This window comes from Salminus brasiliensis, chromosome 14 (genome assembly GCF_030463535.1).
Source record: "Salminus brasiliensis chromosome 14, fSalBra1.hap2, whole genome shotgun sequence".
Taxonomy (NCBI): Eukaryota; Metazoa; Chordata; class Actinopteri; order Characiformes; family Bryconidae; genus Salminus; species Salminus brasiliensis.
Window position 1 is genome coordinate 35,174,254 of NC_132891.1, and position 16,380 is coordinate 35,190,633.

Here is a 16,380-nt window from a genome sequence, read left to right on the forward strand (position 1 = left end):
AAGTGGAACCGACATTTTTTAGGGATCAGAACGGATCATCTAATGCATAAATCACATCTGTTTTATTTTTTACTCATTTCCAGTTCCCACCCAGTAGCTAGGACTCCCCGTACACTCTCGAAAATAAAGCTTGGAGCTTGGTTCTTGGAGAAATGCCATAGAAGAACCACCTTTGGTTCCATGAAGAACCTTTTCTGACCTTTGAAATTGATGGAGATCAAGAGAACATCAAGAGAACGTTTTTGGGCTCTTTTAAAGGTTCCTCACACTCATCTCACAGCGCATCTCTATGACAAACATGGTTCTTTATGGAACCAATAGTGGTTCTTCTATGGCATCGCTCAAACAACCATCTGTAGCACCTTTATTTTTAAGAGTGTACCAAGGGTTCAGTGAGCACAGAAGAATCCTTTTGGGTTCCGTAAAGAACCATGTTTGCGAAGCTACATATGCTTGAGGCCCCTGTTAAAGGTTCTCCACACACCACTTTAGCTTCTTCATGGAACCTTTGTGGAACCTTCATTTTGAAGGGCGTCCATTGCTGGGAGAGTGAAGGCTTCATCTGAGGCAATGCTACTGGAGCTGAACATGCATGAAGGATGCTAACTGCTAATTCTGTTGCATTAGCTAACAGGCGCCTGCACTGGCTAGCATCAGCCATGCATGCATATGCTTATGCAAATGCACATACAGATCCCAGGGATCTAGCATGAGCCTATGCTATGCACTCACTGCTGCAGATGCACATGCATGCAGAGATCGAGCAACCAATGCTTATGGCGCCTTCCCGCTGCATGGACCGTTATGAAGGTGTGGTTAGCATGTGCATGCTAGAAGAGACCTGAAGCACACATTAAAGCCAATTAGAGAAGGTCTCCCAGTGGTTGTTGATCACAGGAGACTTGTTAACTACGTTAGTCTCGGACACCATGGCTGATTGACTACGTTTGGGATGAGGTGCAGGTTCAGACCTCCATCGTTTGCCCCTGAAAAGCATCTCAGGAGGCCGTGAAGCTCTGATCCAGTTTTACGGCGTCCCTGACCAGAGCCCAGGTGTGCCTTTGCTTCCTGAGATAGAACGAGAGTGTGTGTGTGTGTATGTATGTATATGTGTGTGTGTGTGTGTGTGTGTGTGTGTGTGTGTGCTGGAGGAATGGAAAAAGAGAGCAAGCGGAGAGAGACCTGTCTGAAATGGAAGAGCCGGTATGTGGGCCTTCAGGAATGTTTGGAGCCGTCAGGATAATTGAGTGGATTTGGAACCAGGAAAGACCGACTTTGTTCCCGGGGAGCGGTGGAATGCGCCCAGGGACGTCTGCAGAGCACATTCCGGCCCGACTCAGCGGAAAGAAGACACACACAGAGCCCCTTAGATGGCTCAGGAGGCTCACACACACACACACACACACACACACATACATACATACATGCATACATACACTCACACAAGCATGCATGCCAGCATCCACATGGGAAGTGGGTGCAACTCCCAGCCATAAGAGAACCAATAGAAAACCCCAGGCAGTTCCTTTAGGAGCACGTCCCGTAAACACACACCGTCCAGCTCCACGCCGTCCAGCCTGGAGGTCCTCACACACTGGGCCGGAATGGGTGATGTTAGCTACGTGCTACGTGGCTACAGTGCAGTGTGCAAAGTGTGTGAATGTGTGTGTGAAAGGCTCGTGGAGGGTGCAGGAGGGGTGGCTGATGTTCTGCAGACACATGCATGGACCTTTATGAAGGTGTGGTTAGCACGTGCATACTATAAGCCAATTAAATACTGAATCAAACAAAGTCCAAACACAGCAAATAGCTGTCAATCACAGGAGCCACGAGCGCATGCACGTGCACGCTTAGTATGCGTATGCTTGTGCACAGGCCTATGCTATGCGGTCGCTGTCACAGACGCGCGTGCATGCGCGGGCATGCATGTGCACGTGTGTCGCGCAGGGACGCGGCGTCGTGCATGGTCACGCGAGAACCGGCGAGAACGGCGCGCGCGCGCGTGCGCAGGCGTGTCCAACGCGAGCTTTGCTGTCACAGTGGATCGGCGGCGGAGCGAGCCGCGAGACAGTATCAACAACAACAACAAAACCAAAAGCAAAACACGAGCGCGCGCTGCAGGGCGCGTCTGAGTGACACGAGCTTTTAGCTGTAGTTGTTCTTCTTCTTGTTGTTGTTGTTTGTGAGCGTGCCGTGAGCTCGAGCTGAGGTTTGCAGAAGCAGAAGCAGCAGCAGCAACAACATGCAGGCTGATTTCGGGAGGTTCACGCACGCGGTGGTGCGCGGGGTGCCCGGCTCGCTCGCGGCGGAGGCGCTGCGCAGCGGACCGGCCGAGGTGCAGGTGGACCTGGAGGCTGCGCGACGCGAGCACGAGCGCTACGTATCGGTGTTGGAGAGCGCGCTGGGGCTGCGCGTGGTGCAGCTGGAGGCGGACGAGGCGCTGCCGGACTGCGTGTTCGTGGAGGACGCGGCGGTGGTGTGCGGGGACACGGCGCTCGTCACGAGACCGGGAGCGCCCAGCCGGAGAGGAGAGGTGAGAGAGAGGGCGTGGGGGGTGGGGGTGCAGTGCATTTGGCATTTGGGATTTGTAGCATGGAGCTACAGGTGGGGGTGTACCCAAAGACCCCCAGTCTCGTGCACTAAGTCTGACTGAACTGATGCACAGTAATGAAGCTGAGATAGACATGCATGCACTATGCGTCCAAATGTTTGTGGACACCCCTTTAAGTTGCACTAACTGCTGACACAGATGTGCAAATGCACACACACAGCTTGTCTAGTCACTGTAGAGAAGAGGTACTGCCAATAGAATAGGACTCTCTGGAGCAGATAAACCCAGGTGACCCCCCCCCCCAGCAGCTCTCTGAAATGATGCATGGTGGTGCTCCATCTAATACTTTTGGTGCAACTTGAAAGTAGCTAAATGCATTCATTAGAAGGGGCGTCCACAAACATTTGGCCATATAGTGTATCTAACCAATTATTAAACAGAATTGTAAACTGCTGACAAAAGTGGGACTGGCAGAAATGTGAGGCCTAGGCTGGATCACCAGTAGATCATTAAGTGAGGCAGTGTGGGCAGGGGGCGGATGTAGGGTGGATGCAGGGCGGATGTAGGGCGGATGCAGGACGTTTGGGACTTGGGATCTTCATATAAACCTACAAACCATGTGAGTCTGTCTGTGCCCTTATTTGAGCCGTTTCCACGGCTCACTGCACACAAACACAATCCATGTTGTTAGCCTGTTATGGAAAGCCCTTCATTATTATTACTCACACAGGCTGACATTGTTCTGCGAGATGTTTGCACTGAAGCCTCTTTGGCTGGATGTTGTCAGAGTTCCGCTCCGGGTTAGAACTTTAAATCAGATCTGAAGGTTTTATCTAGCTTTAGTTCTGTAGACCAACAGAATTCTGTCCGAACCAACTAGAGACCATCAACGTTCTGTCTGAAGCGACTGTAGACCAATCAAATTCTGTCTAAACCTACTGGAGACCAAGAGGATTCAATCTGAACTGACTGTAGACCAGCAGAATTCGGTCTGAACCGACTGTAGACCAGTAGAATTCTGTCTGAACCGACTGTAGACCAGCAGAATTCTGTCTGAACCGACTGTAGACCAGCAGAATTCGGTCTGAACCGACTGTAGACCAACAGAATTCAGTCTGAACCGACTGTAGACCAGCAGAATTCAGTCTGAACCGACTGTAGACCAACAGAATTGAGTCTGAACCGACTGTAGACCAGCAGAATTCGGTCTGAACCGACTGTAGACCTGCAGAATTGAGTCTGAACCGACTGTAGACCAGCAGAATTCGATCTGAACCGACTGTAGACCAGCAGAATTCGATCTGAACCGACTGTAGACCAGCAGAATTCTGTCTGAACCGACTGTAGACCAGCAGAATTCTGTCTGAACCGACTGTAGACCAGCAGAATTCAGTCTGAACCGACTGTAGACCAACAGAAATCGATCTTAACTGACTGTAGACCTGCAGAATTGAGTCTGAACCGACTGTAGACCAGCAGAATTCGATCTTAACTGACTGTAGACCTGCAGAATTGAGTCTGAACCGACTGTAGACCAGCAGAATTCTGTCTGAACCGACTGTAGACCAGCAGAACTCTCTCTGGGAAAATCCTCGGAGCATCTCCCTCCAGCAGAACACAGTCTGTATGCCTGAGGGAGGCTGTTGCAGCTCCTCAGCTGTATCCAACCCCATCTCACCAAATGATGTTTGTCATTAATACTTAAGAGGCTACATCCTGTTGCACAAGCAGTTCCCAGACCTAGCCTCCTTTACCAGGCGGATCATGTAGTGCTGCTGCAGTTGACTTTCAGGGCGGTTAAACAAATTCGAATTTTAATGCAGGTTCAGATTTGCCTCCTTATTGAAGCTCTCGCTCACACACTCAGTTCCCAGGTAAAATACTAAGCGTTACTGAAGAACCTTCTTGGAAAGTCAAACATCACAAACTGATGACCGGCTGATCGACTGCAAGACATGGACCTGGAAGTCCTGCAGAACTGTAGAGGACCATGTGTCCAAGGTTTGAAGTGTAGACCAGTGGTTTCTAGATCTCCCTTTAGCTTCCGTAGGTCTTCATAGGTCTCTTGTCCGGCTGCCCCTCCTTTCCTGGCAGAGATTAATGGGATTTAACCATCTCGCTGACTAGAGCTAGAGATTAGCATAATCCTATTAGTTTTGCGGACTAAGTCGATTTGAGTGGAATTATGTCGTTTAGGTCAGTGGCCCGACCAAGGAATGCTTGGATTCCTGTTGTTTTGGTTGTTGTAATTAGTGAAATACAATATATATTCAATGTGTTTATCAGCCAGAACATTAAAACCACCTGCCTAATATTGTGTAGATCCTGGTCGTGCCACCAAAACAGCTCTGAATCCTTCGGCACCAGTACATTATCAGCAGATCTTTTCATTGCTGTAAGTTATAAGGTGGGTCTCCATGAGCATCGATGAGCCTTGGGCCATAGGTTGGTTCACTTTTGCTAGGTGCTGACCATGGATACAGGGAACACCCCACAAGACCCTACCTGATCCTAGACACCACTAAACATAAGTCAATATGGAGACCATAGTACTCTTCTCTTCGCCTGAGCACTCTCAGAAGAGGAGGGTCTTCAGTCTGGGTTTGAGGACAGTGAGTGTTGGACTCTGCTGTTCGGACACCCAGGGGAAGTTCGTTCCACCACTTCGGTGAAGGACAGAAAAAAGTCTGGACGCTCGTCTTCCGTGGATCTTAAAGGATCGCGGGTCGAGCCGAGCCGTACTTGAAGCTGGAAGGGCTCTTGGTGCAGATCAGGCTTTTGACCATTGCCATCAAGTACGGAGGGGCTGGCTGGTCCAGTCTTGGCTTTGTAGGCTGATGATCTGATGACCTGGGGAGCAGCTAGGGGCAGGAAGCTAGTGAGGAGAACATAGGAGTTCTGTGATTGAGCAATCTGCTCAGCTAAGCATGAAAGCATGAGACCCCTGAGATCCTAAATAGACGAATAATAGAAGTGAAACCCTAAACGTTGTGACTGGAGCTTCGGAAGCCTCGGTGCTTGGCCCCATTAGCTGAGTGGAGCAGAAGTGTGAGAGGGGCAGGAAGCGAAACTTGGACGTGTTATTATCATCCCTAATGGTTTTGCCAGCTCTGATTTTCTTCTGAAATACAGTTCAGCCTGCTGCGGGTGGCACGTCATCCAGGACCGCTGCTTCCTAACCCATAGCCCCGCGATGCAGGGCTTAAACGCCGCACAGAAAAATGTAGGTCAGAAATATTTAGGTCACGATGTGCCCGTCAGCGGCGAGCTTCCGAGACCGCTGAGAATCCGCATCCCGAGGCGAGGCGGTCCAGGAGTATGTCCAGGAAATGGCTCCTGTCCGCATCTCTTCCAGCAGAGTGAGAGAGAGTGAAGACAGAGACGCACCTGGACGGACCAGAGACTGCATCTGCACAACGTCCACCAGACAGCAGACTGCCCCAGAGCGCAGCAGGCGACTTTTTAGCGAAGTTCGTCCCAGCAAATATCAGCAGGCAGTCAGTGTCTGGATTCAGTGCAGGCCATGTGCTGAAATTCCAACCTCAGATTCGGTGGCATTTTTAGGCTTCCGAAAACCGGGAGCGTTTTTTTAAGTTTTCCGATAAAAGCGTAAAAATGCTGGAAATGTTCGCCTAGAAAGCTGCGGCATTTCCACAGTTTGTGGAGATGGACTAGACTTACGACGTGTTTCTTCTCAATGGAAAATCTCCATTTAAAAATGCAAGAATGCAACCCCCCCCTAACCCACCAGCCAGTTAACCCACCCACTCACCAGGACGCCCCCTATCGCATGCTATGGTCCTGTTGCTATTGCCCCTTATCGCATGCTATGGTTGGTATACTAGAAGGGTGAGGACATTCATATGCCTCCTTTGATACATGTGCGAACCAACCCGCTCAGAGGGAGGGCTCGGTGGGCTAGAGGGGTACAAAGCCCCCCCAGCATTGAGCTGTGGAGCAGTGGAAGAACTGTGATCTCCATAACGATGGATGGTGGTGCTCCATCCAGTACTACCTTCGGGATTTACATTTACGGTATTTAGCTGATGCTCTTATCCAGAGCGACCACCTCGTATTACGGAGGTGGGCCAATGTAGAGTTTTACCTAATGCTAATGCTAATGCTAAAACACACATGCTAAGTGATCAGACTGCAGAGCTGTAAAAGAGCTGGGAGCTGAACAGGGGTCAGGTGGGTCAGTCAGACAGGACTGTAGGAAAACGGTCGGTGCTCCAAACAACGTAGATCAGATCCGATCTGATCGGTACTGGCCGATAGTCAGCATTCAGAGACTCGGACCAGATCAGTCTGGTGAAAAACACGGATCAGGACATGCCTGGTTGTAATCGTAGTCGGCCTCAAGCTTTCAGACAGGCAACGAATTCAAAAGGCTTTGATTGGACAGTGTGTGTTCGAGTGTGTGTAGACGGATTGTGGACTCTTGACCTTTGGACTGTGTGTACAATGGTTAACTGTGAGTCTCGGTGTTACGGGTGTTAATGCGTAAACTCGCACTTCGGCTGCGGATCCCCTACAGCTCAGAAACTGCTGAAATGCAAAGCTAAGCTCCTATCAGTGCGGTTCTTCTTCACGGCCTTTGCTCAGAAAGCACATATGCAAATTATTTCTGTGTATGAGTCAGCTCTGAGAGTTCATTAACACAAACACACACACACACACACACACACAGAGCATATCTGTTTTGAGTGCATGAAAAGAGAGACACTAAATTGACAAAAGTATTGGGACACCAGCTCATTCACTGCTTCTTCTGAAATCAAGGCTATTAAAAAGAGTTTACTGTCCAGGGAAGAAGTCAGGCTTTCAACTAGATTTTGGAGGAGACTTGCTGTGAGGATTTGATTGCAATCAGCGACAAGAGCGTTAGTGAGGTCAGAATGTTGGATGATTGATCACCACCCCAACTCATCATCATCCACTGCTCCACAGCTCAATGCTGAGGGGCTTTATACCCCTCTAGCCCACGCCTGATATTATTAGTCCTATTCTATTGGCAGCACTAGTGTGGTTGTGTGTGTGTGTGTGTGTGTGTGTGTGTGTGTGTGTGTGTGTGTGTGTGTGTGTGCGCATTTGCACATCTGTGTCAGCAATGGGTGCAACTACATAAAGTAGCTGAATGCATTTATTAGAAGGGGTGTCCACAAACATTTGGCCATATAGTGTATAAAAGGGGATCGTACTAGGCATAATTTACGTCCTCAATCACCTACTTCTACTCAACCATTTATGCCTGAAATATGTAAATGAGCTCTATTATGATTGGTTGCCCCGGCGACGATTGGCTGGTTACAAAAAGCTGTCCAATCTGAAACATCCCATTATGACTTCATTGTGAGTGGACGGGGCTACATTGCTGTAGACTGAGTAGGGGGATATGTCTTGTGGGGTGGTCCTGATCAGCCATAACATTAAAACCACTGCCTGGTGAAGTGAACGTCAACGTCAATCCACATAGGGAATCCACTGGTCAGTACATACCAAAAGTGCTCCAAGGAAGGACAACTGTTGAACTGGCCACAGGGTCATGTGCACTCAAGGCTCACTGATGCTCATGGAGGCTCCGCCCACCTCACAACTTACAGGACCTAAAGGATCTGCTGCTAACATCTTGGTCTTGGTGCCAGATACCACAGCAGGACATCTTCAGAGGTCTTGTGGAGTCCATGGCTCGACAGGTCAGATCTGCACGTTGTTGGACAGCTTTGTTGGTTTTAATGTTTTGGCTGGTTGGTGTGCTGTGTGTGTCGGCGTGTGACTGTCAGTACGAGAGTGTGTCGCAGTATTGATGTATCGATGTGTCTAAGTACACCCTCTCAGAGCTCAGTGAAGTGACACCAATAGACTGTGACAAAACTGGGCACTTAACCATCCCCCATCACACACACACACACACACACACACACACACTGCAGCTGCGTCGCATGATTGATTTTACCCAGACTGCTGCATTGCCTTGGGTCCAGTTTGGGCTTCCAAACAATGCAGCTGCCATGACCGGCTAACAGTGCATCTAAGCTACTGGAGAGCAGTTAGCATGATTAGTGTTAGGGCTGGCCGATATGGTAAAAATACAGTATCACAATACTTAAAGACTTTTTTCTCGATACATGATATTTATCACGATACATTATCACGATTTAGTCCCAGACTAAAAACATCAGCAGTGACGGATTCTTATAAACTGCTGTTCAGATCCTCTCCTGTACTGAATACAGTGATTTCTACTCAACATCTGCTGCTCTTCATCTAATTGACCCTTCAGTCTTATTACACTGCTAGTAATGAAACCTGCAGCTGGTCAGTGTTTATTAAGTACTGACAATATCCGCTTATTGTTATCACCATAATTTTTTTACGATACGATAAAATATCGTCTTATTGCCCAGCTCTAATTAATGTACAAAATCATTTGGATGACCTATACGGGTATACGGGTCTAGCTAAACCGTGGAACTCCAACATAATTATTTATGTTTATAGAGCGGGGCGATATGACGATATTTTATCGTATCGTGATGAATTTTGTTAGCATGATCATACGTTTTCTAAGCACATGGAGGAGACAGTTAGTGTTAATAAACATTGACCAGCTGCAGGTTTCATTACTAACAGTGTAATTAGACTGAAGGGTAAATTAGATGAAGTTCAGCAGATGTTAAGTATAAGTCACTGTATTCAGTACGGGACGATCTGAATAGTAGATCATAAGGATCTGTCACTGCTGATGTCTGTGATGGTGACATGTATTGTAATAAATATCGTGTATCGCGATATGGTAAAAGTATTTTTACCATATCACCCAGCCCTAGTTTATCAGCATGACCAACTTTACCGAATTGCTCAGACTATGTGAGAAGTTTAGGCCTGCTCGTCATACTGGTGGACCAACATGGTCGAGCTTTGAAGAAATGATAGAAATGATATGAATCAGGTAGATTTGGAATCTCTCCAGCTTGTGTGGATCAGAGGCCTGGTAAACATTTCTTCTCCGGTTCTCGACCGAGCATGAACGATAGCTTAGGTATTTCCAGAGCCTATGGCCGAACTTAGTCACCGGTGTTTTTGCTCTCACAAGAAACAATGGCCGGCGAAAGGACTCGCTGCCTGGACGTCACAGTCATGTTTTCTTTTCTTTTTTTTTTTCTTTAGCTTTGCTGACTTCTGTAGCCTGAGGTATTTTCCTAAAAGGCTTCCATGCAGTCTTTTTATGAGGTGCCATGCACGAGTTTTGGCCATGAGACGATGAATCAGAATCGGAATGTTTTATATGCCGAGTACAGGACGTACAAGGAATTCCGCATGGTGCAGATGTCCACTTAAATTCCAGGAAAAGGACAAATTCTTGTGGCCCACATTTTTGCTCCACATCCCTGTGTGATGTGTGTTGGGTTGGAACACCAGTCTGGACTGTCTGGAGGTCCTTGAGGACCAGCTCGAGAACCCCTGCTTCACAGAACCTCCACATATAACATACACAGTTCCAAAGCCATAGAAACCGCAACACTTCCTGCTTCAAGGGCTGCTTCATCACTAAAGGCAAAGGTTCTTTAGGAACATGCACTGTTTGGACAAAAGTATTGGGACACCTGTTCATTCATTGTTTCTTCTGAAAATCAAGGGTATTGGAAAGCATTTCCCCTGCTTTTGTTACTGTTCAGGGAAGAAGAAGGCTTTCTACTAGATTTTGGAGCAGCATTGCTGTGAGGATTTGGTTGAACATTGCACCATCCGTTCCTCCAAAATACACAGTCAGTAGGTTAATGTTGAGTAGCTGTATAGCTGAATGCAGTAATTCGAAGGGGTGTCCACAAATATTTGGACACACAATGTATCGGCTCCAATGCTTAAATGGTTAAAATGATTCTTCTCTATGATGGCTTCCATGAGCAGTGTGTTTCTTGAGTGGAGTGGGTGGGTTTCTATTGTAGTTCTTTGCAGAAAGCTGAAGGTTCGGACTCGGCGCTTCTGAAAAAGTGCTCGACGTCTCTGGATCCCATCCAGCCCAATTGCATCATGTTGTCGGCATTCTTCTAGCCTGTGTGCGGTGTCTTGAATATTCCGAGCGGAACTCCGCTGACCTTTACGGGAGCAGACTCAGGAAGCGCTTGTGTATGTTAGGTCCAAATTCCCCTCCTTCAGGAATGTCTCGCCCGGAGTGGCTCTTCCACTCGCCCACCCGGCAGACGCGCTGATGTCATTGTGGACCTGGAAGTGCGATCTAGGATTAGTTCATATAGCCAGTCGGAGAACGGCTTATAGCAGTGAGGTGATGCTTCAGTCTTCAGTTTGGTGTCGGAGGCTTACTTCATCAGTTTTGCACTGGAGCTACAAGCTAATGTAGCTAACAAGCAATGAAAGCTACACTAAATAGCATGCTGCTAACCTAGTTATTAAAGGCCGGCGTCACCAAACATTTCTCAAAACGCAGTGCCTAATTTACCGTCTGAGATTTTCACGAAGTCAGACGGAAGGGAAGTCGGATTTGGCGTGAAAGTTGATTATTGCAGAAAAAATGACCAAGAATTTCTTTACATTGATGGTGATTGGAAGTAGGTATCGGTCGCCATGACTACAACACATAAATATGGCCATTGTATTCGCTATCCAAGCCCACCAGTGATCCTACACGAGTCTTCTCCACGAGTTCTCTATGGGATGATGAAGATGGTGAAGCAGTGGCAAATTGCAAATAGTGGGTGACATGATCGTGTGACACCCTGCATTTATCCTTCCACCATGAATGCTTAAAAAAAAAAAGAGGAGACGCTCTGAGGATCGCTGGTTCGAGTCCCGGGCCATGCTGCTTTGCCATCAGCAGCCGGAGCCGGAGAGAGCACAACAGGGGTGGGTTGATGGCCCTTCCTCCCCACTTCCCTTCCCAACTTCATCACTCCTATTGTGATGATGGTCAGCACAGCCGTCTAAACCAGGAGCCGTGACTACCTAGCGATGGGGCAGTGGGTGTGACTGGCTTCACATTTGTTGGAGGGTGTAGGTGCTAGTGATCCGGGGAGTTCACATGATTGTGGACTGGGTGATTGACCTGAAATGTAAGTAGTAAAATGAAAATAAATGATTGAATTATTGAAAAAATGATTTAAAAAAATGATGTTTTAGCCGTGAACTCTTCTCAGAACTCTGGTAGGACAGTGTCTCAGGCATCAGGCAGCGTCCTCATCACCATTAGGTGTGATAATTAGGTGTGGAGGAGCTTTTAGAGCAGCATTAAGCTCTTCAGACGTCTGGATCCAGAATTCTGCTGAGCTCCCGTTCTCCACGTGAATAAACCTGGGTTCAAGTATGGCTGCAGGCCTGGAGATGCATAGCATCAGGCTATGTGCGGTGTGTCGTACAGTGTCCGAGACCACAGAAGCGGGCCTGTCAGAGATTACCCAACATCTCGGCTCGGTTTTGAGGCTGGTGTGTGATGATTTAGGACTGCAGCCTGCATGCTTTAACCCAACTGGGCCTCTGGAGTAGAATTCCCAGCCGCTTGTGCATAGCTGGCTAGGAATTCTGCAGGCCGCTCGAGACGCTGGGATGTTTTTCCTCCAGAATGTGTGGCGGAGTATCTTACCTCAGATCAGACAGCGCTCCCCTTTTGTTTTGACTGTCTCAGTGTCTCAGAGACGCTGCTGGTCGGGGCTTCTGGCCCGGTTCTGGAAGACATCCTGTGCGGAAGTGACCCTGGTTTCCTCCCGCGCTCCTGGTGTGAGTGTGTGTGAGTGTGTGTGAGTGTGTGTGAGTGTGTGTGTGTGTGTGTGTGTGAAAGCGAGAGCGTGTTTATCCGGATGGCGCAGCGGCCGTTCCCACTGTCTGTGCCACATTCCTGCTCTTTAACCTTCCTCACCCAGTCCAGGGCCAGGACTGCTTTATTTAGTCCAGACTATACAGAAAAGCTTCTGTGTGTGTGTGTGTGTGTGTGTCTGAGTGTGTGTGTGAGAGAGACAGAGAGCGAGAGAGAGAGTGAGTGTGTGCTCTGCAGATGTGGTAGAGACCTCAGGATTGGACTGTGTAAGCAAGGTTACGTGTCCAGCAGAACGTCCTGGTGTGTATGTTTATGCAAGTGGCTGTATATCTATGCATATTTCTCTGTCTGTCTGTACCTCTCTCGCTCTCTCTCTCTCTCAGGGCTGCCCAAACCGTGGCCCGCAGGCCAAAGTTGACCAGTGCGGATGTTTGCTTTGGCTCGCCTCAACCCCTTACCCCACTCCCTCACCCAGTGAGAGAAGCGACGTATTTGTATACAGTTATGTAACTAATTAAAGTCTTAGTTTTGTATTTTTAAAATATATTTAGTGGAATAAAGCTCAGCATGCTGTTAGCGCTTGACCCACTACAAGCGTTGGAACTACCGTCCATTTATCCGTCCATCTGTACCATCTACCTGTCCAACATCTACTTGATCTACCTATCCAAGCACTACCCACCCATCTACTCACCCATCTACCTATCCAAGCACTACCCACCCATCTACTCACCCATCTACCTATCCAAGCACTACCCGCCCATCTACCTATACAGGCACTACCCGCCCATCTACCAATACAAGCACTACCCGCCCATCTACCTATACAAGCACTACCCGCCCATCTACCTATACAGGCACTACCCGCCCATCTACCTATACAAGCACTACCCGCCCATCTACCTATACAGGCACTACCCGCCCATCTACCCACCCAAGCACTACCCGCCCATCTACCTATACAAGCACTACCCGCCCATCTATCTATACAGGCACTACCCGCCCATCTACCCACCCAAGCACTACCCGCCCATCTACCCGCCCATCTACCCACCCATCTACCCACCCATCTACCTATACAAGCACTACTCACCCATCTACCCACCCATCTACCCACCCAAGCACTACCCGCCCATCTACCTATCCAAGCACTACCCACCCATCTACCCACCCATCTACCCACCCATCTACCCATACAAGCACTACCCACCCATCTACCCACCCATCTACCCACCCATCTGCCCACCCATCTGCCCACCCATCTGCCCACCCATCTACCCACCCATCTACCTATACAAGCACTACCCACCCATCTACAAATCTACCCATCTATCCCTCTACCCATCCATCCACTCCTCTACTCATCCAGCTACAGCAGACCCCCCCTCAACACACACACACAAGGGGAATGTAGCATGTCCACTGCATCTGAACATCTGCTGCACTATGCCTTCCAGTCTGTGTGTGTGTGTGTGTGTGTGTGTGTGTGTGAGTGTGTGTGTGTGTGTGTAGGTCACATACCACACAGCTGCACAGCTGTGACAGGCTGAGGCGTGATCCAGCAGCCAACTGTTAACCAACACACACAGGTCACAGAGTTCAGCAGTGCAGTGAGTCTCTGCAGGAGGCTCTCTCTCTCTCTCTCTCTCTCTCTCTCTCTCTCTCTCTCTCTCATCGGTCCAGGCCTCCTTGATCCTTCACTCCAAAGTCCAGTTCTGATGCTCACGTAACCTCTCAGTGGTGGACAGGGGTCAGCATGGGCACAAGTCAGCGGCAAAACAGGGCACTTCATCTGTAAGGGGTCATAATGTTTTGGCTCATTGGTATAGATGTATGGGTCTCTCTCTCTCTCTCTCTCTCTCTCTTCCGGTCTAGCTATACTTCATATACATGTGCCAAATTCAGCCCAGTCGACCTCTGCACAGCGTGAGTCGCAGTCAGTCCTCTTGACCCAGTCCTGAGGTCAGACAGTGACCCGTTTCACCTTCCTGTCCGGCAACAACGGTCAACACAGCTGTAGACTCAGCTCACGCTGTCTCACGCAGTCTCACGCTGTTCCATTCATGCCCGGCCCGATCAGTATCATTGTGACCATATAGTGACTAAGCACACCATATGTCCAAATGTTTGTGGACACCCCTTCTCATCAATGCATTCAGCTACTGTAAGCTGCATCCTTTGCACACACACACACACACACACCGCTTGTTGGTGTGGTTGGTGTCCTCCACCCAGTCTGGTAACATAGAACCGACCTAAACCTGTCAGGACCGAATGTAAATCAGCCGGTGATGTCACTAATTATGCGATTAGCTGTGTAATTAAGCGTGTAATTACAGTTAAGTAGCGTAGCTATATGTCAGGATTTACGTTCTCGCTTGTTTTGAGGGTTTTAGAGCTGCTGTCAGGCTGAAAAATGTGTGTAAATGTGTAATCTGCTCTGCGGTGTGTGTGTGTGTGTGTGTGTGTGTGTGTGTATGTGTGTGTGTTCCAGACGATGGGCAGTGCGCATCACAGAAGAGTAATGAAGCGAAATAATGATAATGTAGCTGTCTGAGCTCAAATCGTGTGTGTGTGTGAGTGTGTTAGTGTGTGTGTGCGGGCTTAATCGGACATATTTCACAATCCAGCACCACCCAGTTCACACACACACACACACACACACACACACACACACACGTGTGCGCACACACACACACATTACTGTATTTCAAAAGATGGATGGGATCTCCGTGAAACTCCCTAAAACACACCCAACTAAATAAATCTAAGGTGAATGACAGTGTGTGTGTGTGTGTGTGTGTGTGTGTGTGTGTGTGAAGCCACAGATTTGGGAGAATGTCTGCACTAGTATGTTATATAAGTTCAGATCTGTTGTGTAACTGTTTATTTAACTTTACAGCAGATAGCTGAGGGTGGAGGTGGAGCGAGCAGCTGGGGCTAGTTTCCTTAAAGGGCCGAAACCCCAAAAAATCATTTCCTCGATTGTGATTTGGGTGAATTCTGACATCCAGAGACCTTTAATTCTCATCCTTTTTTAATATAAATTTATTTCTATTTATTTTTTAATCCATTTTCTCCACAATTTGGATCTCCAATTACCCAGCTCCACGTCTTCTCCCCATCACACGCAGTGCTCCTGGCACTAGTGAGGGTGAAGACCAACACACGCCCCCCAGGACTCTGGACGCCCCACACTGGAGCGATGTGGGGAGCTAGCAGCATGACTGGGATTCGAACCCACGACCCTCTGCTACACTTTTGTGCCTTTCCTGCTCGTTTCCTGCTGCCTTAGCCAGCTTGCTAATTGCTGTTAGTCCTCGATCAGAGCTGACCACGTAAACCATGACCCCATGACTGTTTACAGGAATTGCTATTGGCCAATTGGTCAAATCAGACCATTGCAGCCAACCATGCACCTTGACACCTTTGCTCTGAAGTATGAACTTGGGCCGAGTAACCCCAGTAATCACAGTGTGCTGAGAGCCTCTTGACTCCACCCAGCTCCTGATGAGGCCTTCTGGGATCATTCTGGCGTATCCCATTGTTCATATGATGGTACAAATCACCGCGGCCTGAGCAAAACCTTGTATCTCAATTTTTGCGTTTTTCACTTTTTGACACATCCTGAATCTGGCTCTTCTTCTTTACGTTGTGTCAAGAGCTTATAAAGAACGGACCAATGGAAATGCTCAGAAATGACTTGGAATGCAATCTTCTTACATTGACTTTCATTGAATGTTGGGGAGGTTTTTTCCTGCTCCTGTAAAGTTGGCAAATTTGGAGATAAGAGGTGTGTTTGTGTGTATCTTACGGTGCTCAAACTAATGCAGGCCTGAGTTTCTACTCAACAGAAACTCAGAAAGGTTTGCTAATGTGTGTTCCTGTTCATATCAGAGCTGTGGAGCCTAAATTTGGAGAGTTCGGGCTTCCCGGGGAGGAGAGGTTGCCAGAAAGTCAAAATCCTGCCCAGGATTTGCTGTAATCGGCCCGGACAGCTCCGCTAAGCTCAGCCCTGCCGCCAGCACAGCTGTCCCGACAGGTAGAAGAACATCCTGGG

General features: G+C 48.5%; 1 protein-coding gene across 1 annotated transcript in view; it reads left to right on the top strand.

Moving 5' to 3' along the window:
• The first annotated feature begins 2,023 nt into the window (after nt 1-2,023).
• ddah1 (dimethylarginine dimethylaminohydrolase 1) overlaps nt 2,024-16,380 on the top strand; it is a 62,618-nt gene continuing 48,261 nt past the window's right edge. The window contains exon 1 of the mRNA XM_072696251.1: nt 2,024-2,533. Within this exon, the coding sequence (XP_072552352.1) occupies nt 2,243-2,533 (291 nt within the window). The 5' untranslated portion in view covers nt 2,024-2,242. The remainder of the gene's footprint in view (nt 2,534-16,380) is intronic.